Source organism: Myotis lucifugus, unplaced genomic scaffold (assembly GCF_000147115.1).
Source record: "Myotis lucifugus unplaced genomic scaffold, Myoluc2.0 scaffold_181, whole genome shotgun sequence".
Classification (NCBI taxonomy): domain Eukaryota; kingdom Metazoa; phylum Chordata; class Mammalia; order Chiroptera; family Vespertilionidae; genus Myotis; species Myotis lucifugus.
This window is the reverse complement of record NW_005871229.1, coordinates 2,445,903-2,471,568: the sequence shown is the minus strand read 5'-3', so window position 1 is coordinate 2,471,568 and position 25,666 is coordinate 2,445,903. Positions and strand designations below refer to the sequence as shown.

General features: G+C 51.9%; 1 protein-coding gene across 1 annotated transcript in view; it reads right to left on the bottom strand.

Annotated features, from left to right (window-relative positions):
* Window positions 1–4,697: 4,697 nt before the first annotated feature.
* KSR2 (kinase suppressor of ras 2) overlaps window positions 4,698–25,666 on the bottom strand; it is a 258,784-nt gene continuing 237,815 nt past the window's right edge. Inside the window, 5 exon segments of the mRNA XM_023760417.1 lie at window positions 4,698–4,835; window positions 6,957–7,086; window positions 11,623–11,754; window positions 16,033–16,166; window positions 17,207–17,303. Of these exon segments, the coding sequence (XP_023616185.1) occupies window positions 4,698–4,835; window positions 6,957–7,086; window positions 11,623–11,754; window positions 16,033–16,166; window positions 17,207–17,303 (631 nt within the window).

Sequence of the window (25,666 nt, the reverse complement as noted above, 5' to 3'; positions counted from 1 at the left end):
GGGAAAAGTCAAGAGCAGGGATGGGCCCCAGGAAACATGGTCGGCAAAGAGAGAAGTTCAAGGGTGCAGAGAAGGCTGGGGTGCCTCCCTGGGTCCCTCAGGCCCTGTTCTTAATCTTAAGCTGGTGCTGTGACTGGGTGGGAAATCAGCCTTAGGAGGTCCCACTGGGCCTTGCCCAGGGCTCTGGTAGCCAGTTAGTTAGCTCCGCCACAAGAGGAGAGAAGGAGCAGGCTGCGGCTTGGGCGGGCACTTCTGCTGCAGGGTAGCTGGACCCTGCCTGCTTCTCCCTTTCTCGTTTCTTCTCCCAGCAAGAGGCCCATGACAAGGACTGCTGTCCCTGGGCCCAAGAAGCTCTGGTTGGATTTCAGGCCCTCGGGAGGCCAGCGGGCAGAGCCGAGGCTCAGGCCTGGGGTCAGGCCGCTGGGTGACACAGTGGCAGCTGCTGCTAAGAGCTGCCCCCAGCAACACTGGAGAGGCAGGGGCTTGTGCAAATGTGTGTAAAATGCCCCTAAGACACACACGTGCTGAGCTAAGCCACAGAAGTCCTTGGAAAAGGAACTGCCACTTAGAAGAGCCCACAGGGCCTTCGCCTCCGGGCCCTGCAGGTGCCAGTGCTGGGCAGGCAGCGGGAAGGTTCTCTGGAGACACAGGGGCTCCCTCGCCTCGGCCTTGGGAAACAGTTCTAGTCTCATCACTTTCCCAGTTTGGAAGCAGGCGTGGCCCCCAGAGCTCGAGCAGGTCTGAGGGTCGCCCAAGGTGGGAAGACCCTCCCCCTGGTTGGAGGCTGAGTCTAGCCCAGGTGGGGTTTTGAAGTCGGGCTCCCTCTCTGGAGGGAGATGTCTGGAGAAGGTAGTGACCAGAAGAAAAGCAAGCTGGGCAGTGCGCGGGGCGTTCAGTGAGGCCGCGCCCCACCCCTGGGCACGCTGCCTGCTGCTGCCCCCCTGGGGACAGAGCTCCCTTTAATGCCGGATCAGACAGTGGGGTCCAGAGCTTTGGGAATGTGAGCCCTGCCCTTACAAGGTATGGAATGTCAGGAACATAGACATCTCATTGACGTTTCTCTCTCGCTGACATTTCTATCTCTCCCCTCCTCTCTCTCTCTCTCTAAAAAAAAAAAAAAAGACACCAGAAAAATAAAGAAAGAAGGAGGAACATAATACAGAGGCTCCCACCACTTTGTGAGCACGACCTGCTCCCTGCAGGTCACCGGCCAGGCAGGCATGAAGGTGAGAGACAATGCAGGGCCCTGAGCAAACAGAACCCCCTGTAACAGGGACGCAACTGGGGCTCAGCACGGGCTGGAGTTGAGAACGCAGAACTGCTGGAAACAGCCTCCCTCCTCGCCTCCCAATGGCACTTTTTAGGGGTGAAGGGGAGGGGAAATCCTTTGCAAGCAGGATGCTGTGTGCACCCCCTAAAACCCCACACACATGCGTCCCAGGAACCCGCATCTGTCCTTGTGGTCGACAACCTTAGCTGGTGTAAGTGCCGAAGCAGAGGGAAGGGAAACAATGTTCTAGAAGCCCCTCCCAGGGCCCCAGTTCTCAGGGCCTGGGCTTCAGGGGTGTCATGGATGAAGGTGAACTGAAAGGAGCCCCCAGAAGTCATCCTCGCTAGGGAGCCACTGTGCTTTCCGAAGAAGAGGGGCAGGGTGGGGCAAAAGGGCGGTGCTCGCAGAACAGGAGTGGGAGGTCTGGGAACCGACCCAGCGAGACCCAGAACCCGGGCGGCATGCGAGACTGTCTGTCTGCACTTGGGAGCTGTGTGGGGAGGTGCCACAAACCAGACAGGCTTGGGTTGGAGCCTCTGAGACCAGATGTTGACAAAGAAACAGCTTGTCCCTCTGCACAGGTCGGCCCGTAGCCCCCGCTAAGCTGGCTCAGCCCCGCACGCCTGCCCGTGTTCCCTGAGGGCTCAGCCGGGACCCACTGCACAGAGCCCAGGACAGCCCAGGACACACTGGGATGCGGAGCCGCCTGGCTCTGGCTCGTCAAGGGGAATCGAGCACAGATGGCATCGCGCACACATGTACACACATGTCCACGCACATGGGTCCCGCGAGCCTGCTCCCTGGGCCTCCTGCCCTGGTCTCCACGGCCCGGGGACTCCACACGCAGTTTGCATCCCTCCTCCCTAACCTGCCCCGCACCTTGCGCATCAATTCCGTGTCTCCCTGGCTGGTCCTGAGTCCCAGCTCAGGGGTCCCCAACTCTTCCCGAGCAAAAGGACACAGGTCTGGGGTGCAGGGAAGCCACCGAGCTGAGTTGTGCAGTGCTCCCAGGCCGGCCGGGTGGTCCCCTCTGACGGCGAGCCTCTGGCCTCCTAGGCTGGCAGAGGACAGAGCAGGGGAGGAGAGGTGGCTCGGGAGCTGAGGCCGCTGAGCTCCATCCCTTTGTCCAAAGGTCACAGCCTAGAGAAGGGAGAGAGTGGCAAAATGTCACACGGATTTGACGATGCTGTCTTTTGTGACCTAGCACCCTCTCCAAGGCCAGGTAGTTTGAGATGAGCTGTTTCCCATCCTCTGCAAGAAAAGGTGGAAGGGACTTCTCCTTATTGAGGTCCTACTATGTGCCAGACTCTGTGCCAAGTGCCACAATACTTGATCTCATTTAAATCTGAGACTAGCCTGCAAGATAGGTACACCATACCCTTTTAACAGATGAGAAAACTGAGGTTCAGAGAGGTTAAGTGTTTTGCCCAAGGGTGCACAGCGAGGAAGCAGCAGGGTCAGGATTTTAACCCAGAACTCTTCCCACTGGAGCACAAAGCCTCTGGACTAAGTAAGGATGGTCGCCCAGCCTGTGGGCTCGGGGGAGGCCCTGTGGGCTGGAGTACCAGCCTGCATGCGTGTGGAGCTGCCGAGAATGGTTGGTAAGGGCTGGAGCTACGGGAAGACTCCTGCGATGAGGAGAGGCTTTGCTGAACACTGCTGAGACAGAATCTAGGCCATCAGGGGCAGAAGTATGTACCCAATCTCCCAGGATGGTTCTGGAAAGAGACCCAGAAGGTGCACAGGTAATCTTTGCCTAGAAGCTGGCAAAGTGGAGGGGTCAACATCATGGATTCAGGGTCTAAACCAGCCTGGGTTCTAATACTTGCTCTGTTCCTTACTAGCTGTGCGATCGTTGGGAAGGCACTTAACCTCTGTGTGCTTTGGTTTTCTCATAAGTAAACAGTGACAGTACTAGCACCTACCTCCCGGGGGGAGGGGCTCTTAGGATTCAATGAGGTAATGCAGATAGAATCCTGACATAGCACCGGCCACACATGTTTAGTAAGTGATACCCAGACGACAGGTACTGTGCTGGTGGTTGTGATGATGATCTAGACTAGTGCCATGCAATGGACGTACAGTGCAACCCAAAAGAAATGGAAGCAGGAACACGGACAAATACTTACACACCGACCCACTGAGCTGTACATTTGAAATGGGAGAATTATATGCTATGTGAACTATATCTCAGCAAGCTGTTTAAAATGAAGTCATCTATGTCATTGTAAATTTTCTAATCATATTTTTAAAGTTAAAATGTAAAATTAATCTTAATGATATATTTTACTTAATTTAAGTAGCTCCAAAACATTATAATTTCAACATGTAGCCAATACTGTCCATGTAATGTAACAAATTATACTGCAGTCTCTTCTTTCTCCTACTTCACACCTATAGTCCATCTCCATTCCACTCCCCACTCCGAGTGTTCAGTGGCCTCACATGGCGAGTGGCTGGTATTGGACAGCAGAGGTCCAGGCCCCACTACTCAGAGGGTGACCCATGGACCGGCCGCCCAGCATCACCTCGGAGCTTGTTGGAAATACAAGATCTTGGGCCCCACCCAGACCTGCAGAATAAGAATTCCCTAGGTGATCTGAACGCACATTAAATGTGAGGTGCACGTCTCTGGAACACAGGCTTGCCTTCCTCCAACCCACCATGTGCTGAGACATAAGAGATTCTAGAAACCACAGCTCCTCGGGTGTGACCACCAGAGGGGCGAACTGAGACCCGAGAGGTGAGTTTTGAGTTAGCCGGACGCCCTTGGAACACGCCAGCTGCAGCTAAGACCTCTTGGTGGGTCCCCTTTGCAGATTACAAGCCCCGGCTGCCTCGGAAGGACTCTAGCACTGACCACTCCACTGAGGGAGGTCCCCAGAGAGAGACACACGTATTGTCCCAGAGCCACTGCGCTCCAGCCAGGAATAAGGGGGAGGGAGCAGCCCGGCACCTCCTAGTGAGGAAGGCAGAGACGCTTGTGGCAGGAAGGAGGGAGAACCTTCCCTGCCTGTCTTTGTGCAACAGAGAATGCTGGGAGCTCAGCGTTGCCTTGATGGGGACAGGCTGCTAGTTTGAGGGAAGATTTCCTGAAAGCTAGGCCTTTTGGAGGGGTCCGCGGAATACCTGACATGGGGGGCTTGGTGGGTTCAGGGTACCGCCTTCCATGGGATGCTCCACCCACTGGGCATCAGCCTTCACCGGAGAGAATTAGGCAATGAGGTAGCATGGTAGCCACAGGGCAGTGCGAGGGCCCAAATCCCAGAGCAGACTCCCCTGAACAGAAACCTGGTGGGGCGAACGGTGGCTGGGGGAGGGAGGTGTGCATGGGAAGGAGAAGGCTGGCGGAGGTGCTGGGGAGGGGAGCAACAGGTGACCAAGGCCAGAGGACACGGGCAGTGGGGAGAGGGCTGAGGGAGAAGACCTACTCTGCTGACTTCCAGAAATGCCCGGGGTGAGACAGGCGGCGGTTTCGTTTTGGCAGTTTCTCCAGCATGTCCATGAGCTTGGTGAAGGTGGGTCTCTCCTCCTGTTCAAAGGCCCAGCAGAAGAGAAGGATGTCCTAAAAGAAACCAGTATGTGATGATTTAACAAAAATGATGTCTATATTACTCTTTAGAACCTCATTGGATCTGTCCATTTGTATATCCATTTATCCCACTTGCATATTCTTCAATCATCATCCACCCATCATCCATCCATTCGTCCATCTATCCACCCACCCATCCATCCATCCATCCATCCATCCATCATGCATGTACCCATCTAAATCCATGAATTTATAATCCATCCATCCATCCATCCATCCATCCATCCATCCATCCAAAGATCCATCCATCTATCATCTATCCATCCATCCATCCATCCACCCACCCATCCATCATCTATCCATCCATCCATCCATCCATCCACCCACCCATCCATCATCTATCCATCCATCCATCCATCCACCCATCCATCATCTATCCATCCATCCATCCACCCACCCATCCATCATCTATCCATCCATCCATCCATCCATCCACCCACCCATCTATCATCTATCCATCCATCCATCCATCCATCTATCCAATCACCCATCCATGATCTATCCATCCATCCATCCATCAATCCATCCATCCATCCATCTACCCATCCATCCATCCACCCATCCACCAACCCATTCATCCATCCACCCATCCACCTATCCTTCTACTCACCTACTTTCTAGGCCATATGGCAGACTAGGTTAGCCCTATTCTAGAAGGCCTGGAATACACTAAGATCAATAAAATACTTCTCAATGAGTTTGTGAACATTTTTCTTAACGGGGAGGGAGAAAAGGAATCCACATCCCAACACTATAGTGCCCTTCAAAGTCATCGAGGGGAAAATTACTTATAGTAATATTCTAACCTGAGAAAGGAAACTTAAGAGGCAGGCAGTCCTTAAAAGCATTCCAGATAATGACCCCCTCCCTGACTCATCTGTCTCTGATCAAAAGAAGGGAATTCGCCCTAGCTGGTCTGGCTCAGTGAATAGAGTGTTGGCCTGCAGACTGAAGGGTCCTGGGTTCGATTTCAGTTGAGGGCACATACCTCGATTGCAGGCTCCCGGCCCTGGTCGGGGGCATGTGGGCGGCAACCAATTGATGTGGCTCTCTCACATCAGTGTCTCTCTCTCTCTCTCTCTCTCTCCCCCCCAGCCCCCGCTTCCACTCTCTTTAAATCAATGGAAAAAATATTCTCGGTGAAGATTAAAAAAAAAAGAGGGGAATTCTTCGTGCTATGTTTTAGAGGACGACTATTAATATACTAGTGACCCAGTACACGGATTCATGAACATTGAAAGGAAATTAATTAGAAGGTAGCAGGTGGGGCGGGGCTGGGCAAGATGAGCCGGACACGCCCTGGAGCCAACCTCCCTCTGTCCCTCCCTGGCGTCTGCAGAGTGAGCGGGGTCCCTCGACCTGGCCTGACATCCCCCAAGGGGTCCCAGAGTGCGAGACGGCACTCTGCAAAGTTGCTGTCATACAGGGTGTGGAATGCAAATGCAAGTGTGCAGTAAACCAGATTTGGGGCGACAGTGCCCCAGCAACAACATAACCCACAGCCGAAGGTGGAATCACGAGGCCCCTCGGGGAATCAGGTTCCCTTCTCTCTGGTTTTGGGGTGCGTCACCTGAGAACTGCTGCTGCCAAGTCACTGTGTTGAGCGTCTGCCCCCTGGTGGTCAGTGTGCACCATAGCAACTGGTCGGACAGTCGGAGACTTAGCATATTAGCCTTTTATATATATAGATACTCAGGCTTCTCTGTTTCTTTATATCTTGTTCTGAGTTGGACAATGCCTTAAATTTTTTAATGTAGATGCAATTAAAATTAGATTACCAGTGCTATTTTAATGAATGTCTTTTTTAAATTGACAGAAAAAGAAGGATTCCCTGGTTCTACTTAACTCAGCAGTCCACTGCTAGGAAAACCTGGCCAAGTGCTACTGCGTCCCTGATGGTAGGAACCTGAACGGCAGGCACGGTTCAGAGAGTTTTGCCTTCTAAGCTCCAAATCATTACAGGACAAGGCTGTGGGCATGCTTTTTGGTTACCCTTTGGGAAAGCACTTGCAACCTTCGCACACAAGAAAAAGAAAGCCCGGAATGGTGTCTGCTGCTCCCCTTGTCCCCAGGACCTGGCACCATCCGACTCACCGAGATCTCTTTTCCCACGCCGATCTGGCTGAGGTTGGGTTTCATGCCTGTGCCCATTTGCCAGATGATTGCCTCTGCTGGCTGGGTCTTGAAAGGCCACTCCCTGGCGTGAAGTTCATACCAGATTGTTCTGTTGGCAGACGTTGTTAAAGGGGTGTTGGTGTGACATGTTACTCGTATCCCCCCACTAACACCCACCCACCCCCCAGCCTGCTGGCTGATCACTCTGTCCCCTACTTTCTTCCTCACAGGGTGGCTGTTTCTCTCCCTGGCTGTGCTTAAGGCTTTCTTGGTGTCTTAGAGTCATGCTTATCCCAGGATACCGCCTTGGTGCCTTGATTAACATGAATCAAACCCTAGAACCTGAATAATTTAATAGAGTGTGGCTGTGACCTCTGGCCTGTAATTCTAGAGAGCCATGTAGGGGAATAATTAAGGATATAAGAGTCATTTACAAGGATGTTCTCTGCAACATGATGCATGACATTGAAGAAAGCAGGAATGATGCAAGTGTTCAGTAGAGGGAACAGGCTGCATCATGGTAAACCCATCAAATGACATAGAATCCTACATTATTAACACATTTCAAAAAAACTTTGCTAACAGGACAAAAATGCTCAATATATCACTTCAAATGAAAAAAAACTATGTCTAAGATATGTTACTCTTTTTTAAAAAAGCATTATATATGTATCGACAAGAGAATAGAGAAACACTGTAAAGTGTTAACAGTGGCTATCTCTGTGATAGGATAGAATAGGATAGGAATTTTTCCTTTTGTACTTGTGTTTTTCTAAGTGTGAATCATCCTGTAGAATAACTGAAAGAAAAACGGTCTGAGAGTCAGGCTGCCTTGCGTTCAGTTCTGGTTCTGCTCCGCACTGGCTGCACGATGCTGGGCAGGTCACGTCACTTCCCTGAGCCTGGACGCCCTAACCTGCCCCGTTAGAGACGGGAGGCTGTGTATCTGGGATGCTGAGTGGAGGGCAATTCGATGCCAGGTTGATTCTAGAACAGGGGTGGGCAAACTTTTTGACTCGAGGGCCACAATGGGTTCTTAAACTGGACCGGAGGGCCGGAACAAAAGCATGGATGGAGTGTTTGTGTGAACTAATATAAATTCAAAGTAAACATCATTACATAAAAGGGTACGGTCTTTTTTTTTTTTTAGTTTTATTCATTTCAAACGGGCCGGATCCGGCCCACGGGCCGTAGTTTGCCCACGGCTGTTCTAGAAGGACTGATTTTGTCATCACGTATTTCATAGACAATGACAGTGTAATGACTGAAGAAAGGTCTGCTCCGGTGAGCAGCACGTGGGAATGGACAGGGCCCAGGCTGGGCAGGATAAATGATGCTGGGAGGTGTGGGGGGCAGTGAGGACCATGTGAGTGCTCCTGGGATGTGGGTGTTGGAGCTATTCCGTGTGGATAGGTCTCAGCTTGAAAGGGGGCAGAAATAGAATGATGGGAAACCAGCTAGTATTGTAAGAACTATTAATCAGGCTCTGTTAACCGTGATTGTTTTATTCTGATTAAAGAAGGCACATTCCACCCTGTCAGGAGCTGACTTGGAGACGAAGCCCTTCCTCCCCATTTGGAGCTGCCTGTCATCATGGGAAGATTAACAAAGATTTGTTACAGAAACCAGAATCACCAGCCCTTTGAAGGTCCCCAGCCCTTTTTGCATACCTGCAGGCCTTTGCAGACCTCCAGCCTTCTTACCTGTTAATTCTGGCACTCCCTTTGGCTATTTCCCCATGTAACCCCAGCCCTTGCATATCACTAAGCCCTTTGAAGACCCCTAGCCTTTTGCATATCTGTAAACTGCCCTTCTGCCTACTTTCCTTTGTACTTATGCCTATATAAGCAGCTGGCTTATGGTGGGCTGCAGAGCAGATTTTTGTGGCTAACCTGCTGCTCTCCCATACTGCTGGCAATACTGGAATAAACACTCACATATGATTCAACCCTGTCTCTGCTTAATTGGCTTGAGTAGTGACAGGCAGCACGGATCCATTGTTTGTCCAGTTACAAGCTCACTGAGAACAAGGCTCCGCAACTCAGGGACTCTCTGAAACCATCCTCGGAGCTGATCTTTCCTCCGATCTAGGCTAATTTGTGTAAATTTGCCTTAAAGAACACAAAGCACCCCGTTATCCTTTTGAATCAGAGGACTGTGTCAATCGGGCTATTTCTAGGGTTCCACTTCCCCTTAGCATCGCTTCTCCCTGCCAACCTCATCCTTCTGGGGCGGGGAGGGGTGCTGCCGCTCAGGTGCTGGGATGTTGCTTTAGATGCTCAGGAAGTTCTCAAGTTAAGGTGCTCGGTGGTTTTATCATCACAATAAACAGTAACACTGATTGAGTGTTTACTTCTCAGTACATATGCCCTGTCCTTCTGGGAACTGTAACAAAGTATCCTTTCAATGGCAGTCATTGCCCTAATCTATTGGCCTCATCGTATCTGAATAATAATGAAAGCTCCATTTTAAAACAGGAGGCACGCTCATTATCCCCATTTTACAGATGAGGAAACCGAGGCCCAGGAAGGTTATGTTATCTTACTTGAAGTCACATAGCAAACAGGTGGTTGTAACAAGTTCATCTGACTACAGAATTGCATCACTGGGCACTGTGCTAGACTGGCAACCCTATGCCCCATCATGCAATCGGGGCAGAGAATTCCCTGGGAGGACAACCCCTGTAGTTGATGGGTGAGGGCTGGTGAGGAGCACAGACAGACTGCAGGCTGCAGGCGCTGCTCATGTGAAAGGAGAAAGGGAAGCTGTCGGGAGCGGGAGTGGGGTGCTGGGCTGGGTGCCCTGTGGGTGTTTGCTCACTTACTCCTTACAACACCTCAGTGGGTTTTATGATCGTTAATTAGGGTTCTGAGTGGTGAAATGACTCCTTGGTTCAAAGCACCAAATCTGGTTCGAGGCTGTCCCCCGTTTGACTCCCAGCTCCTGCCTGCCATGGGGGGAGTCACTGAGCCCCTCGGAGCCTGTTCCTCACCTGTCAGTTGGGAACGGGCATGACACCTGTTCATAAGGGCCCTAACGCAGTGCTCACCACGCTTCTGAAAGTCCCCTTGTTCTAAGTCATGCGTGAGCATGGCGCTCCCAAGCGCCAAGAGGCATCTGATGGGCAGGAAACCAGAATGCAAGTGTCAGGAAGGAAGGCCTCCTTAAAACTTTCTTTTGCACCCAACTTGCAAGAGAACTCACTTAAAGAAAAATAACAGTTGCCGAAGATGAAAACACCCGTGGAAAAGTAATTACTTACTTCGGTACATTTTGTTAATTACATTCCTCTTTCTTTTGCTAAATTTGTATGAAAATATACCAACTTAATTACTGCAATTTGGTTTCAGATAACAGTTTCTAACTAGATAAAGATTGGGGCATAAACGAATCAGGGAAAATGACAGCCACTAAGGGGTCCAAGTGACAGTCGTTGAGCATCCTAATGTGCCAGGAACCGCTCCCCAGGTTTTACAGAGGGGCGCGGTGGGGCCCTTTTCCGGGGAAGACGGCCTAGCGTCTCTCCGGGTGCTCAGTGTATCTACACGCATCTGCAGGCCTGCGGCTTTCCCAGGCAGCTTCCCCAGCATTCTCTCCCCAGCCCTGCCACCACCCGGATGGCTCAGGTGAGGGTTAGCGGGCCGCTGGAGGGAGGGGAGCACGAAGCCTTCCCAGCTGCACCTCAGAGCGCTCGGCCCGCATCTCGGGGCTGAGTGTCCTGGATCCTCACCCCCTTCTCCACTTCCAAAGACATCTCATTCAGCCGGTCTGTGAGCCTCAGTGCTTAAGCGTTGACCTAAGAACCAGAAGGTCATGGTTCTATTCCCCTTCAGGGCACTTGCCCAGCTTGCAGGCTCGATCCCCAGTGTAGGGCGTGCAGAAGGCAGCCCATCGATGGTTCTCTCTCATCATTGATGTTTCTATCCCTCTCTCCCTCTCCCTTCCTCTCTGAAATCAATTAAAAACAAAACAAAAACGACATCGGGTTGTCTCCCAGGACGGCGGTTACCCTTTCCTCACCGACAATCCTCAACTCTTCTTTCCCAGGCTCGAGATGCAGATTCTGCGCCTTCTGGTTGGCTCCGCTGGCCAGCTCCCTGGCAGCTCAAACTCACTGTGTACGAATCGGCCCTCTTTGCCTTCCTGCCCCACCTCCAGGGTCCCTCTACCTTGGTGAGGCGGTAACTTTCCCTCTGCCCAGGTGCTTAAGGTAGAAATCTGGGCGCCACCCACATCAAACCCCATCGCTCCCATTTCTGAATGAGTCTCCATTCCCAGTTTCCACACCCGCCGGCACTGACTCAGTGGACAGCACCAGCATCTCCGCCTGGACTGGTCACCAGCCTCAATCCTGTCCTTCTCTTTTCCACTCTGCACACAGTACTGCGGTTGTGCTGAAACCGGACATACTGTTGTGAATGAGCCAGGTAGCCTGCCATGGCCCATAACCAGTTAGAAACCAGGCACGAAGATGTGCTGGGGCCCCCCTTTTTCCTGCACCCCAGTCAGATCCCCCAACCTCACTCAGAAACCCAGCCACTTTGCCCCCACAGACAGGTGCCCTGTCCCTCCCAAAAGCACCGAAGGAAACCTGGGACACGGGCCTCTGGGGCCGAGGCTCTCGAAGGCCGGGGCGGGCGCCTACCCGAGGGCGAAGACGTCCGAGTGCTTGGAGAAGGGCAGCTTGTCCTCCTCCGTGTCGGGGGACAGCTGGCGGATGATCTCGGGCGCCAGGTGGCACAGCCAGCCGTTCTGGATGCGCAGCTTGTCCTCCCGCCTGGAAAGCAAAGCACAGAGTGAGTCCTGTGTCGCAGCCCCGGGAGGTCAGGCCCCCAGCGCTGACCCCAGCCTCTGTGCCATCTCTGCTGGCTTTCTAGCATCTCCGTTGGGGCATTGCCTGGCCTTGTACTTGAGGCTAAGACCCATTGGGAGTGGTACAGGGAAGGCTGGTCTAGAGAGACAGGCAACACCCAAACCATCGTGGGTCCCTTCGCCTCTGAGGCGCCCCTCCCCCCTGCATTCCATGAATACAACTGATTCTCATCCTTGTGGAGTCATGCTCTGTAGTCTCCACAAACATTTAAATAAACAGGAAAGACACAGACGGTGGTAAGCATTGCACAGAAGGTTAAAAAGGACACCTCTCACATACATCATCTAAGCTGGCTTTAGGTAAAATGTGTGGTCCATTCTGCTTTCTTTATTTTGCACAAGAGAAGTTGAGGCTCCGAGTGTTGATGCTTGTCCAGAGCTGCCCCACTGCCCAGTGCCAGCTGGCCCCAGGGCTGGGGCTTTTTGCGCTGCACGGCAGGCACCCCCCCCCCCCCCCCCACTCCCTGGTCATCTCCCCATGGCCGCTGGAGCAACAGGGAAGAGTGGCCCTTTGTTCAGCCTCAGTGGGGAACAGGCCTGTCATGTGACTCCAATCCTTCCCCACCCTGCATGCTCCTGAATGACTGCATGGGCCGTGAATGCGGATTTGGGGTTACCAATACATTTGAGTAGGTGAGTTGCAAATACGGAGTCTGTGACTGATGAAGACCAGCTGTATTTATGGAGCATGCACTATGACACCAGGCTGTCTCACACCAGGAGCCCAGCGGAGAACAGGACCAACGGGGCCCGCCCTCCTGGAGCCGGAACTTTGGTAGGGAGAGGCGATGACAAGTGAATTAAATAAACAGGAAAGACACAGACGGTGGTAAGCATTGCACAAAAGGTTAGAAAGGGGAAGTGTCAAAGATAAGAGGAAGCTGGCTTTAGGTAAAATGTGAGCTAAGATGGGCATGACCCAAAGGATCCAGCCCTCTGCACAGGAAAACTACAGGCAGGAGGGAAAGTGAGACCAAGGTCCCAGGCAGGCCCTGTGTGGGGTGTTCTAGAAACCTAGAAACACCAGTGTGAGTGGCACACATGACGCCATCCTGTGTATCCACTCAAATGTTTACATCCAACCCGGGCGGGGGCGGGACTTGGGTGGCTCCCCTTCCAGCACCATAAACAATGCTGCGTGGACATGTTTGGGCAGCACCTATGAGCAGTCCTCGGGATCCATGGAGGAGACAGGAAGCTGGCTCCCTTCTTCACTGTGCACCTTTAGCAAGTGCAGAACTCTCCATCTGAGATGAAATCCAACCTCCTGCGAGTTTCCCCTCTCTCCTAGGAAAGGGCCAGCTGATACAGGGAGAGTGGGCAGGTGTGGGAGAAGGGGATGGGTATCTCCAACCATCAGGAGTGAGGCTGTGCCCTGGCTGACGCTGCTCAGTGGTTAGAGCGTTGGCTGCACACCGAAGGGCCATGGGTTTGATTCCCAGTCAAGGGCACATATCTCAGTTGCAGGTTCGATCCCTGGTAATCCCCATTCCCAGGCGGGCATGTGTAGGAGGCAAGCAATCAATGTGTCTCTCTCACATTGATGCTTCTCTCTCTCTCTCTCTCTCTCTCTCTCTCTCTCTCTCTCCCCTTCCATCCTCACCTTCCTCTCTCTCTGAAAATCAACGGGGAAAAATACCCTCAGATAAGGATTAACAAACAAACAAACAAACAAAAAGGAGTGAGGCTACTGCTGGGAACCCCAGGCTGGCTGGGCTGGAGGCTTCCTCCAGGGCAGGCTTCTGAGCTCCACAAGGCGTGAGGCATTGCCCCCTGAACTCATTCCTTCACATCCCACAGCGGGGAGTCCTGCCCTAGCTCAACACCTTCGAGAGCAGAGAGCAGCTTTTCTCACCCTTCGCTTCCAATACTGCAGCCGCTAGCCATCCTGGCTACTGAGCAACTGATATCCAGCCGATGCAACTGAAGAAGTGAGCTTTTTACTTATTTGAATTAAAGTTAAAATAGCCACCTGTGGCTAGTGGCTACCACCTTGGACAGTGCTACGCTAGATTATTATTTATAACAAATGGATTTTTTTCACTCCTGTATATTTTAATAGATTACCTTTTAACGTGACCTTAAGTAGAAACTAGCACTTCTTAAGTACACATTAAAATTAATATGGAAAATGTTTGTTCATATCCTCCCTGAAGTCGTCTTGCAGACCTCGCTTGGGGGCGGGAGAAGCCTGGCGAGGGGCTGCAGGAGTCTGAGTTCTGGTTTGGGCTGGACAGTCCGTTGGGTGGGGCTGCTCTGCGCACTGGAGGATGGTGAGCAGCATTCTGGCCTGTACCCACTCGACACCAGTAGCACCTCCTCTCCCGCTGTGACAACTAAAAATGTCTGCAGACATCACAAATGTCCCGGGGAGGACAGGGAGAGCGTAGCTGAGGATCACTGTTCAAATTTCTACATAAAATAAGGAAATGGTCCAAATTCACTCTTTCCCCATCAGTGACACATGACTTGCTCCTGTGCCCTACACAGCAGACGGGATAGAACACATCACCCGCTAGCAAATACAGGACTCGAATCCATTAGCAAGCGCTTGAGGTGGCAGGCCAGTGAGTTCTTGCTTGTGGAATGGAGCCACTGGCAGGGATTTAAGGACCCATCTGTTGCTTACCAGCTCTGTGACCTTGAGCAGACCCGAGTCTCTATTTTCCCACCTACAAAATGGGCACATACTTTCACATGGTCAGTGCAGGGATGAAAGGGAGAGAAGGCCTGGCACAGGGCTGTGTCAGCTGCCAGGGCCACACAATCAGTGCGCTTCGGTACTACCTACGGATGTGTTTTTTATCTTGAGGACTCAGAAATGAGGTTGAGAGTAGAACCCAAAGTAAGAATGCCATCCAAGAAAGAGGGGCAGTGGCGATGGCAACGGGGGGAGTGTACCGGTCCCCACGCAGCAAACCTCGAAGTAAGTGCTGCCGGGGAGGCAGAGGGAAGGAAGGAGCCCGCGGGAGCCAGCCCGCCTGGCTTCTGGGTTCTGACTTGAGGCCTCTCTCCACCTCGCTCCTTGCCGATGTATTTGATCATTTTCTGCCTATTTTCTTATCTGAGATGCTCTATCTAGATGGTTTTGAAGACTGCGAGAACTTGGGGGGGGGCGGGTGGAGTAAAATCTAAAAAAGAAATTTAAGCTTCTGTTCGTTTCCACATCACACAGAAAGAACCAGATCACGTCTCACCCGACTTCGGACGGTGGGACTTAGACTCAAGGTATTACGGAGCGTGAACCAAATTCACTTGGGAGAGGCCTGGGTGCAGCGCAGACACCAGTTATTCTCAAAGGGAAGAAGCTGAAGAGGAAGGAGAGAGGCTGCCTCTCTGAGGAGGAAGCCATTCGTTATACGTGGGGCTCTGTTAGAGAAAACACGAAAATACGCTGGGCCTGGAGTGTGTGTGTGTGTGTGTGTGTGTGTGTGTGTGTGTGTGTGTATGCACACACTTTCCAAATTAAAAGCCACACAGGCGGCCCTTCTGAATTATGGGTTGTTTACTTGGGATCAAGCTGTTTTTCACACGGTCACCTCGCTCTAGGGGTGAGAGGCGCCTGAGAGTTAATTACTTAACTGGTGGTTAATGATTCTCCTGTGTGATATTGAGGAGGTCTATGCAAATTAATACTAATTACAACGCAGCAGCAGCTACTATTTGTAGTGTCCTGTGCCCCAGGCACTGCGCTGGACTGGATGTGGTATCTGATTTTATCCGCACAAGGACCCGGAGGCAAGCACAACCCATCCATCATTTTCCTTGCAGACGGGAAACTGAAGTTCAGAAAACGTCCATGACTTGACTGAAGTCACAGTTAGTAAGTGGCCAAGCCACGCTGGGCTCCGGGCGTGTCTGACTTTAAATCCCTCGCTCTTAACTGAAGTCCTGCTCCACTAAAATGAATGGATTCATAAGGAAGCTTGGAGGGAGGCTCTTGGGTGATTCCCACTTCCGGGTGAGTACCTGGGATGAGGGAAGAGTCCTCCAGTGAACTCAAGGCCAGGGCTTTGCAGGATTTGGAGATGCTCGGTGCCCGCCTGGGAGTCGGCCCTGCACCATCACAGGGCGGCCTGGCTGCTCAGCTAGGTGACCTCAGGCTACACCACGTCTAGGTCACTAAAGCCATTTGGGATGACTCCCCATCCCGGTACCTCTGAGCCCTCCCACCACTTCTCACCTGCCAGCCTGCAGCACCCCAGAAATGCTGAAGAGCCCAAAGTCTGTGATCACCACTTTGCCATTGTCGTAGAAGACGTTCTTGGACTTGAGGTCCTTGTGCAGGATTCCCTTGGCGTGGAGGTAGCCCATGCCCTGCCAGGAACAAGGCGACAGGGTTGTCAGAGGAAACCTGAGTGCTCGCTGCCACCGTGGCCTGGGTTCTTGGTTCACGCTCCCTGCTCTGCCCATGGGACCACACGACAGCAGGAGAACCAGGGCCCACATTAAAGGCATACAGGCGGGGTGGGAGAAGGCCTGGCAGGTGGGAACAAGCAGGGTCCCCAAGGCACAGATCTGCCACCACCCTCAGACCACTGCACGACTGTCTCCATCTAGCTCTTCTGCTTCCTGAATTAGAAACAAAGGAAGATCTCTCCAAAAGAAAGAGGGTGGGAACAAATCTGAGATGAGGGCCCCGAGAAAGGAATTTCATTAGCTGTCTCCCCCACACCCCCCCCCATTCCTCTTTGACAAATAACTCCCTGCAGGAGACCTGCTCCTGTCTACTTAACCTCGCCCCTGCCCCTGCTGAACACACTGCATTCCTCAAGAGACATAACAGGATTCGATCATCAAAAACATGGAGAAGAACCTGTTGAAGGTGCAGCTCAAGGGTGGGTGTCTAGAGTTTTGTCTGCCTTTATGAGAAGTTACATTTTTATTGCTTCTCACCCCTTAGTCCTGACACTTCCAATGGAAATAAAAGACCGGATACAACTGACTAATGAGGCATCTGCCAGAAAACACAGGATGTTCCTGCTTGTTTTAATTCCAAACAACATCCAATAATTGGATGTTTCCCCAGCAGCTAGAGAGAGATGGCTAACACACCTGGGAATTCAAGGACTTGAGGAGTAAAGGATTCTAACAAGGAGAATGTTCCCCTCCTGGTCCCTGTACATGTCCAATTATCATGATGACGAGGCACTAGATAGGAACCAAACACTGAGAGACCATCCCTAATGGTTGTATCTTGGGGCAAAATTCTTACATACACTTGGCATAACATTTGTCAAGTCAAGTCTGATTTCTTTTAAGCCCAGACTATTGGTCTGAAGCCACACTGTGAGTCCCAAGAGGGGGCACGGTCTTTCTGAGGTTCAGGGAGGGTGGGGGCCCAGACCCTATGTTACCTTCACAATTTCTTGGGCAATCTGCCTGGTTTTATTGACATCCAAGACGATCTTGGCGTCCCGCACCACCGAATAGAGGGTCCGTCCTTTACAGAGGCTGAAAAGGACGAGAGAAATTGTTGGTAGCTGTTGAGATGAGGGTGATCTTTCCCGGCCGGTGTTGCTCAGTGGTTGAACATCAACCTATGAACCAGGAGGTCACGGTTCAATTCCCGGTCAGGGCGCATGCCTGGGTTGCAGGCTCAATCCCCAGTAGAGAATTGCAGGAGGCATCTCATCATGGATGTTTCTCTCTCTCTCTCCCTCTCCCTTCCTCTGTGAAATCAACAAAAACATATTTTTAAGAAGGGGTTACCCACACAGTTATGAGAAGTGACACGTAGGAGGGTGGACTTGTGGACATGCCCCTGGTAACCCTCTGGGATAGTAAGCCTGGGGCGGGAACTCAGGCTGGTTCTGGGAGGCGGGTCTGGGAGCAAGTTCTTCTGGGCTCTCCAGGATCTTCACCAGCACCCACCCCCACCCCAGCCTCCCAGGGCACCTGCGGAATCTAGCCGAGTTCCCTCTCTCCCAGGGTCTCAGGAGGGAAAGCTGGGCACACACCAACGATGGCCGGGTCCTCAGACCCCACTCAGACAGCACTCTGCCGGCCACTCATCCCAGCTGCTCCTGCTCGCCTGGAGTCGCGGTTTGTGGGGACAGTGATAAAAGACCAGCAAAGTGGCCGCTGATGCATACTAATTACCATCAGCAAATGATGCATTAGAGTCTTCAGACAGAAGTGTGTAAACACCAATAATACTTCCCCTAAACCAGATGCCTGTCTAGATAGAGGGTTTTTCAAACTATTTTCAGCCTCATTGAGTTCATTTCCAGGACCAGTGGTTTAAGATGAATGACAAGATGGAAAGGGACATTACGCAGTGACAGTCACACCTTCTCATTTAGTTGCTGGCATGCACATCTGTCCTTCCCCTGCAAAGTGAGCCTGACCAGGCACTCACAGACCAGGCCCTCAGTAAACAGTCACTGAATGAACAAGTGAGTGAGTGAGGGAGGGGATGAATGAGTGAATGAATGAATGAAGTTCCAGATTCACCGGAGCATCCCTAGCCCCTAGCACCACATCTTGCTCACAGGGTCCAATGTTGGCTGAAAGAAGCCGGGATGACATTAGGAAAGTTCATTTTCCATCTACATCAACACAAGAGCTTGCATTTTTCTTTGGTCTCTGACTTTATTGCTAAAATACCATAGGCATTCTATTCATTCCCTTAGTGTTCACGGAGCCCTGGCTGTGTGCTAGACTTGGTTGAGGTAGTGGGTGAGGTCAGAGCTCTGGTATTGGATGGTTTCGGTCTGAATCCCAGCTCTCTTCCTTACTGACTGTGTGTCTTGGTGTGGGTTACTAAACCTCTCGGGCCCTCCGTTTCCTCATCTGTTAAGGGAACTAACGATTCCTACCTTGCACAGTGAGCATGAGAAATGGAGCTCCATACCATGCTTGGCACTTGGTGGGAAATGTAAAGAGTGGTTAGGAGAACGGAGGCCTAGAGCTAGATGCCATGGGTTAAAATCCTGGCTTGTCAGCTACTGGCTGTGTGACCCTAGGCAGGTGAGTTAACCCTCTGAGCCTCTGGTTCACTGTTAGTAAAATGCAGTCAATAGTTCCTGCTTTCTAGGGTTTATAAGAGAATCACATGAAATCAGGTGTGTAAAGATGTAGGCATCTGTCCATGCCTAACACATGGTAAATACTCAGGTAATGCTGGCTACTAAGAGAGGTAGCAGATGGTCAACACACACTTGTGTAAGCCTACATTAAGTTTACACACACACACACACACACACACACACACACACACACAATCTATTATCTCTCTATCTATCCATTCACTCACCCAAAATGCTAGCCCATGATCTCTAAGATTCACTTCCTCACCTGCTTAAGGTGAGATTCCCAGGGTAGCTGACTCACAGGGAGTCTGATTCACCTGTCTGGGTTGCTGACTCAAGGCTGCCCCCCACGGCTGGTGAGGCGGGTGAGGCAGGCAGTGTGTTTGCTGAGGCTGTGGGGGGGGGGGGGGCAGGGGTAGAGCTGGAGGTGGAGTGGGCTGCGCAGCCAATTAACCACATTGACATTTAAATATTCTCAAGGTGGGACTGTGGGTGGATTCCCTCCCTTGGATACTCCGTCCTGAACAGACACTTACACTCATTACAGGGCAGAGCCAAGAAAATACCATCTCGCGGCAGATGGCACAGCAAACAACTGCAACAGGCTCCCGACTCTCCGACTCCCTTGCTCAGGAAAACCAAGACAGGTCGCAGGCTTCAAACGTCCAACCCGTCTTCTTCCCGCGCACACCCTCCTCTCCAGCAGCAACCACTGACGTCTGCTCCTCTACTACCCCATGGCGTCGGGAGCCACGGGATAAGCTAACACTGACTGGCGAATATAAATGGTACGCCCACAGCTTGGGGCATCTGCTATGTGAAATATACAAATAACTCACGACCAGCAATTTCTCCCCTAACGAAGCACGTACCCAGCAGGCTTGCATACTCGTATCACCCACGCACGTACTAGAATGTACTAGAATGTTCCAGAATGTTGATAGCAACCTATCCTAATAGCCCCAAGCTGGAACTAACACAAATGTTTATCAACTGAAAAATGGATAAATTGTCATTTATCCATATAAAAAGAACTATATTCATACCGTACTGCATAATAAACAAACCATTGCTAACTGCAAAAAAGTGAATGAAGTTCATTAAAATGTTAAGCAAAAGAAGCCAGACACAGAACACTCACACTGAATTTATACAATGTGAAAAAGACGGGCAAAGCTGATCCACGTGCCTCGAGTCAGCACAGAGGTGACCCGTGGGGCTGCGGGGGCCGTGAAGGGCAGGCGGTGATGTCCTGGCCTTGATCTGGGTGCCTGTTCTATGGAGATGCATTTAGTGAAAATCCATAGGCTGTGCTCTTAGGATCCAGACACTCTGGCAGGTGTTATCCTTCCAAAAAAAAGTTTACTTAAAAAAAACAGTAAGAAAAGGATGAACAATTACTACATGGCCTGGGAATTTAAAAGGAAATCTAAGCCAATACTGACACCCTAGGTGTCCATTTCTAACGTCCTCCCTGTCCCCAGGGCAGTGTCTGCAGAGGAGCTAGGAGCTCCCGAGGCTGGCTGTGCCCACCCAGGTGTTTTTTGGGGGCTGAGTTGGGGAGCAGGTGCAGGGCAAGGGCTGGGCTCTCAGTAGGACGAGGCCTGAGGCAGGTGTCCTGGGTGCTGAGGCCTGGGTTGTCCAGCCAAGTCAGTCTAAGTGTCCACGGCAAGTGCTCTGTGCTTGGGATTTCTGTGGCTAACGGGGTGCCCTAAAGCTGCTTGCAGGTGGGCAGTGGGGAAGGGAGGGGAGGGGAGGAGGAAGGCTTACTGAGCATATGCACGAGGCCTAGCCCAGCTCCCAGTGTTATATGGAGACTCAGAGCAGTGGAGGACTGGCTCACAGACACGCAGCCATGATCAGCCTGCTCCTGATCTTTCTCATCTCGTCCTCCATGGTGTGGGTACCCAGTTACTGGACGTGATTTTCAGGCCATTAAAGAGACACACAGCCAAGTGGGCCCACATCACGCTTCTACTGTTTACTACTTGCTGGGTGGTATTGGGAAGTAACTCTGACCTCAGTTTCCTCATCTGCAAAATGGGGATGATCGTGACAAAAGAGCCCCACTAGGTGAGTGTTCACACTGTTAATTGATTCCATCTTCTCCGAAATGAGACAGCATTCATGACAGGTCACAGTTTCACGGGCACTGTATTTCTTTGTAGCACATAAAGTAAAGGTTGTGTCATCTAACTGATGACATCTTGGACTGAATGAAGTCTGGGATGGGCCCGTTTTACAGATAAAGAAACCTACGCTCAGAGCAGTGAGAAGAGCTGGTGTTTGAACCCAAGCAGCCGACTCCAGAGCTTATGCTCGTAACCCCCATCACTGCGTCTTCACTGTCTCTGAGACTCGGGCATGTCATAGGCCCTCGGTGAATGGAAACTGTAATGTGGCTACAAACAACACCTAAGGCAATGGAGATTAATGAGGCCTGCTGGCCTCCACAGTGTCAGTCTGGGGGTCAGGAGAAGGTGTTCTAGTGGCTCGAGGAGATATTTAGTAGCCCTCTAACTTCTGGAGCAGTAGCCCTAGGCATACACACGCGCGCACACACACACACACACACACTCCCTCTCAGTATCTCTCTCCTCAACAACATCATTTTTCCAAGAAGAGGAGCAAAGACTGAAAATTTCTTATCTTGTCCACAGGCCTGGCTCCAAGCAGCTCATATAAGGTCGGCTTTCCACCCCGCATCCCGGGTGACACAGGGAGCCTTTGGGCCAAGATGACACAGCAAGTGTGAGACATTCGTTGTAAAGCAGCCTTACAGAGGCTGCCAGAAACAATGACATAAAACCATGTGGGTTTATCTCAAGGGCCTCCGTCCAAGCTGACTCATTCTGCCCAAACAGTGGCTGGGACAGAAATCTGGCAGCTCGCGGCGGCCACTTCCTGTCCCTCCCCCAAACTCCTCACCACCAGGCCCAGAACCCAGGCTGGGGTGGATGGTGGGGAGTGTGCGGGGGGCAGCCACCTCTGAAGACAGACCGGTTATCAGCCCAGCGCTGCCACCTCTGTGCCCACTCGGCCTTGGGGACTCACGTGAGGATGCTCACAGTACCCACGTTTGTAACCACGGGTGGGGTTGCTGAAGAATGGCCTCCCGAATGCGTCCACATCCCGATCCTCAGAACCGGTGCCGATGTGGCCTTACATGGCAAAGGCCCTGGCTGCTCCGAGGCAGCTGGTTTCAGTCAGATGTGGTGTTAAAAACACGGGCTCTGTCAGCAGGGCCCCTCCTCCGCCCGCTGTCTTCTAAGCACCTTTAAAAACTCAAAACCCCATTTAATTGCCCTCCGCTCCTTCCCCCTCCTTTGAGCAAATAAATCCCATTCCCAGCAACAGGTTGCATGCTCCATCAAATTCCAGCCGCAGGCCCAAGCTCCAGGTCGTTCATGAATCCAACTCGGAAGATATTAAACCTTGGGCCTCTGGGGCCTTCTAATCAAAAGTGCCAGGTGAGCTTCCTAGACAAATGGGAAGTGCCAGAAAGCAAGTGAGGAATGCCAGCTGTTTGCCACCTGCTTAACTCCACGTGCGCCCAGGAATGAAGAGTTATGGAGTTCCATTAAGCAAGGGGCTGGTTGGAGGCTCCTGTCCCAGGTGGAGAAAGACGCCAGTGGCCTGCCAGGCCAAGAAATATGCAGAGCAGGAGCCTGGCTGCCTGGAGAGCAGGCTGTGTTTTTGCTAAGGTTCTTTCCCTCCCAGCCCCTCCAGCCTTTGATGTTGCAGCAAAGCTCTGAGAAGCGGGAGGGGAAAGGAGGCTTAGACTCAGTGTTACTGGGTTCTTCTCTCTGGGCACTTTAAGGACTGGGGTGGGGGTTCTTCCCATTAGGGGGCGCTCCTGCCGCTGTGACCCAGGCATCTGGTGACATCCTGCCCTCCCGGGTCTGGGCTTCACAAGGGAGAGTGTGCCAAGGGCACAAGCAGCCAGCTGGGGAGGTGCGGGCTTCCAGGCCACTTCCATAGCAGCCTGGCTAGTCCTCTGCCTCTTATCGCACTGCATGGTCCGGCCACCATCCAACACTTGCTCTTCTTGACCTTGTCCAAACACACCCCGGGGCAGGCTGCTCCCTAACTCTGCACATTCCCTCGCATCTCCTAAGGGTCAGGCTATGCATCTCCTTCGGTATCCCTCGCATTGCAACCAATCATTCCAGAACCACAGTGAGAATTCTGCCGGGTCAGCCAACTCGTATTATCTGTCACCTCCTACTAGCTTCCCTTAGATGCACTGCCTTTGGAAAGTAAGTGGCTTTTATAATACTTTCTACCATTACCTTCTAGCATGACCAGGGTGAAAGCAAGAATCTCTAGCCCCAAAGAAATGTAAAAATAAAAACAATGAAAACAAACACATTAGAAAGCAAAATTAAATCCAGCTCGGCATTGTGGCCTGCCCCAGGATCTGAGCTTGAGGCCTCCACTTTTTGTTTTTAAAAGAAAGTTTAGCAAATGAGGGTGAGGGAGGTGTTAAACACAGGACTGAACGGAGACTCCTCCTGCATTCACGGGGCTCTCTCCACAGACACTCCGCCAGCCTTCCTAGAGGGACACCGTGTGCACATGAGGAAATTCAGGGGCAGGAAGCTTAGGTCACCTACCCAGGGGCCCCGGCAGCAGGCGACAGGGTCAGGATTTGAGTCCAGATCTCGAATCCTCACATCTTTCCAGGATTTCATAAGATCCCTTGGGAAGAGATGATTTAGCCCAGGAGAAACTGATGGCCGGACCTCCACAACCCGTTTGTCCATGGAGCTTCGCTGAGGACCCCTCCCTCCAATTCTAGGCTTTTCCTTCCCCCCTCCAAACTCGGGGCCAGCCCATGGTCCACGCGGGCCTCACTGTCCGTTTGCTGCTTCTGTGTGGGAATGCCCAGCTGTCCCCCAGAGAAGCAGGGCAGGCTGAAGAGGCTCGGTCATCCGAGAGAGTCTGCCAGTCCAGCGGGCAGCACACAGCTGGCCACGCCCGGGGGTGCTCGGGAAATGTTCCCGGGATGAGTGAATGGAGGAGTGCAGGAATGAATGACTTCTACCAGCTTCCTTCCTCCCACTGTCCACTGAGCTGGAAGGGCAGTGCTTATGACAAGGCCCGTCTCGCCGACTGGCTTAGCATACGGAACTGGCCATGAGACCAACCAGATGACGGTGGCGAGGAAGCTTCCAGATGCTTCCCTGCTTGAGGTGCCACGTGGCATCAAAACGCCAAGCAGACCACTGGCCTCCAGGGCTGGATACTGAAACATATCAATTCTGGTTCTCTGACCAGAACCACATTTAAAAAGAAAAAGCTCAACAGTAGACTGAATATTCTGTCTTTAAAAAGTATATACATTCCACCTAATTTATATGCATTAAAAACCCACAGAGGATTGACTCTGAGGGTGTTAGCAGAACTATTTCCTGGTAGTGGGATTAGGAGCTTTTCGCGTTTTATTTTTTCTTGCTGCTTATCTCTCTTTTCTAATTTTTCTCCCATAAACACGTGTTACTTTTGTAAAATGAGAAAAAAGCGAGGAAAAAAACACCTCTGAATCAGACTGAAATGAAACCAGACACACGTGTTTATGCTACAGACAGTTTGGAAAATATTGAACTGGCGACAGACTGAGATGAAAAAGTACAGTCTGAGCCGAATCCATACTCCAGGCAGCTGACTTGCTCAGAGCTTCTCTGGCTGCGACTCTGGGGGGGTGGGGGGGTGGGGAGGCAGTTTCTGCTCGTCTTTTGCACGGGGCTCAGCACGTTCTGGGCAGAGGGCAAGTGACTAGTGCTCCCCGAAAGTCTGGGCAGAGGGCAAGTGACTAGTGCTCCCCGAAAGCCAGACAGCAACCCTCTCCCTGGAAAAGTCCAATCCTCATTGAGGAAGACAGTTTACTATGGAGTTTTTAAAGTAACCGCGTGGCTAAGAGGGGAAAGGGGCAGACAGATCAGTGATGCTTGTAACCCCAAATGGCCGTGTCCTTTCCGCCCGGGTGACCAGGGGCCCAAGAGAATGAATGGAGATGGCAGGTGAGGAGGGGAAGGGCAGGAGGGGAGAGACCCTGGGAGGGAAAGGAACTTGAACTAGCATGTCATCACCCCACGAGGAATGGAGAAAGTCTAGCAACAGAGGAACGTGCTGGGAGGAATGGTTCCTTTCAGCAGCAGAAGCAGAAGCAGAAGCAGAAAAAGAGAGCGCTGAGGAGACGGAGCTCCTGGGGAGCACAGCACTGGGGTCCAGAGCAGCCCTGGTCCTCTTGCCTTTGGGCAAGTTGCTCAAAACAAAAGCAGGTGGACCAAGCAGGGCCTACCTCACAGGTGTGGGGGATTAAATGAGAAAGGCTTGCATGAAAGAGACAAATTCTGCTCCACAGCGCCCCCTCCCAGGCCCATGGGTACTTCACTTCCCCGTCTCTAGTTATGCAGCACCACTTGACAGGTGGTGGCCAATGAAAGTGACCTGTCACTTCCTGTTGGGGGCTGAGAAGCCCTTCGCGAATCTTCAGTCTCACTTGTTTTGTGCCTCTGTGACCATGGAGGCCACGTGATGATAAGACAGGGCCAGGAGACTGGGAAATCCTGGGTCCCTGAGTAACTGCATGGAAGACACTGCCCTGGAGCACTGCCCCGCCTATGGCAAACTTCATGTAAGAAAGCAACTCTGAGTGAGCCACAGGGATTGTAGGATTTTCTGTCACTGCGGCATAAGCCTATCCCATCCTGACTAATAGAACACGTAATAGGGTTAGTGCCTACAACATAGAAAGTGCTCGATAAATATTGGCTGTTA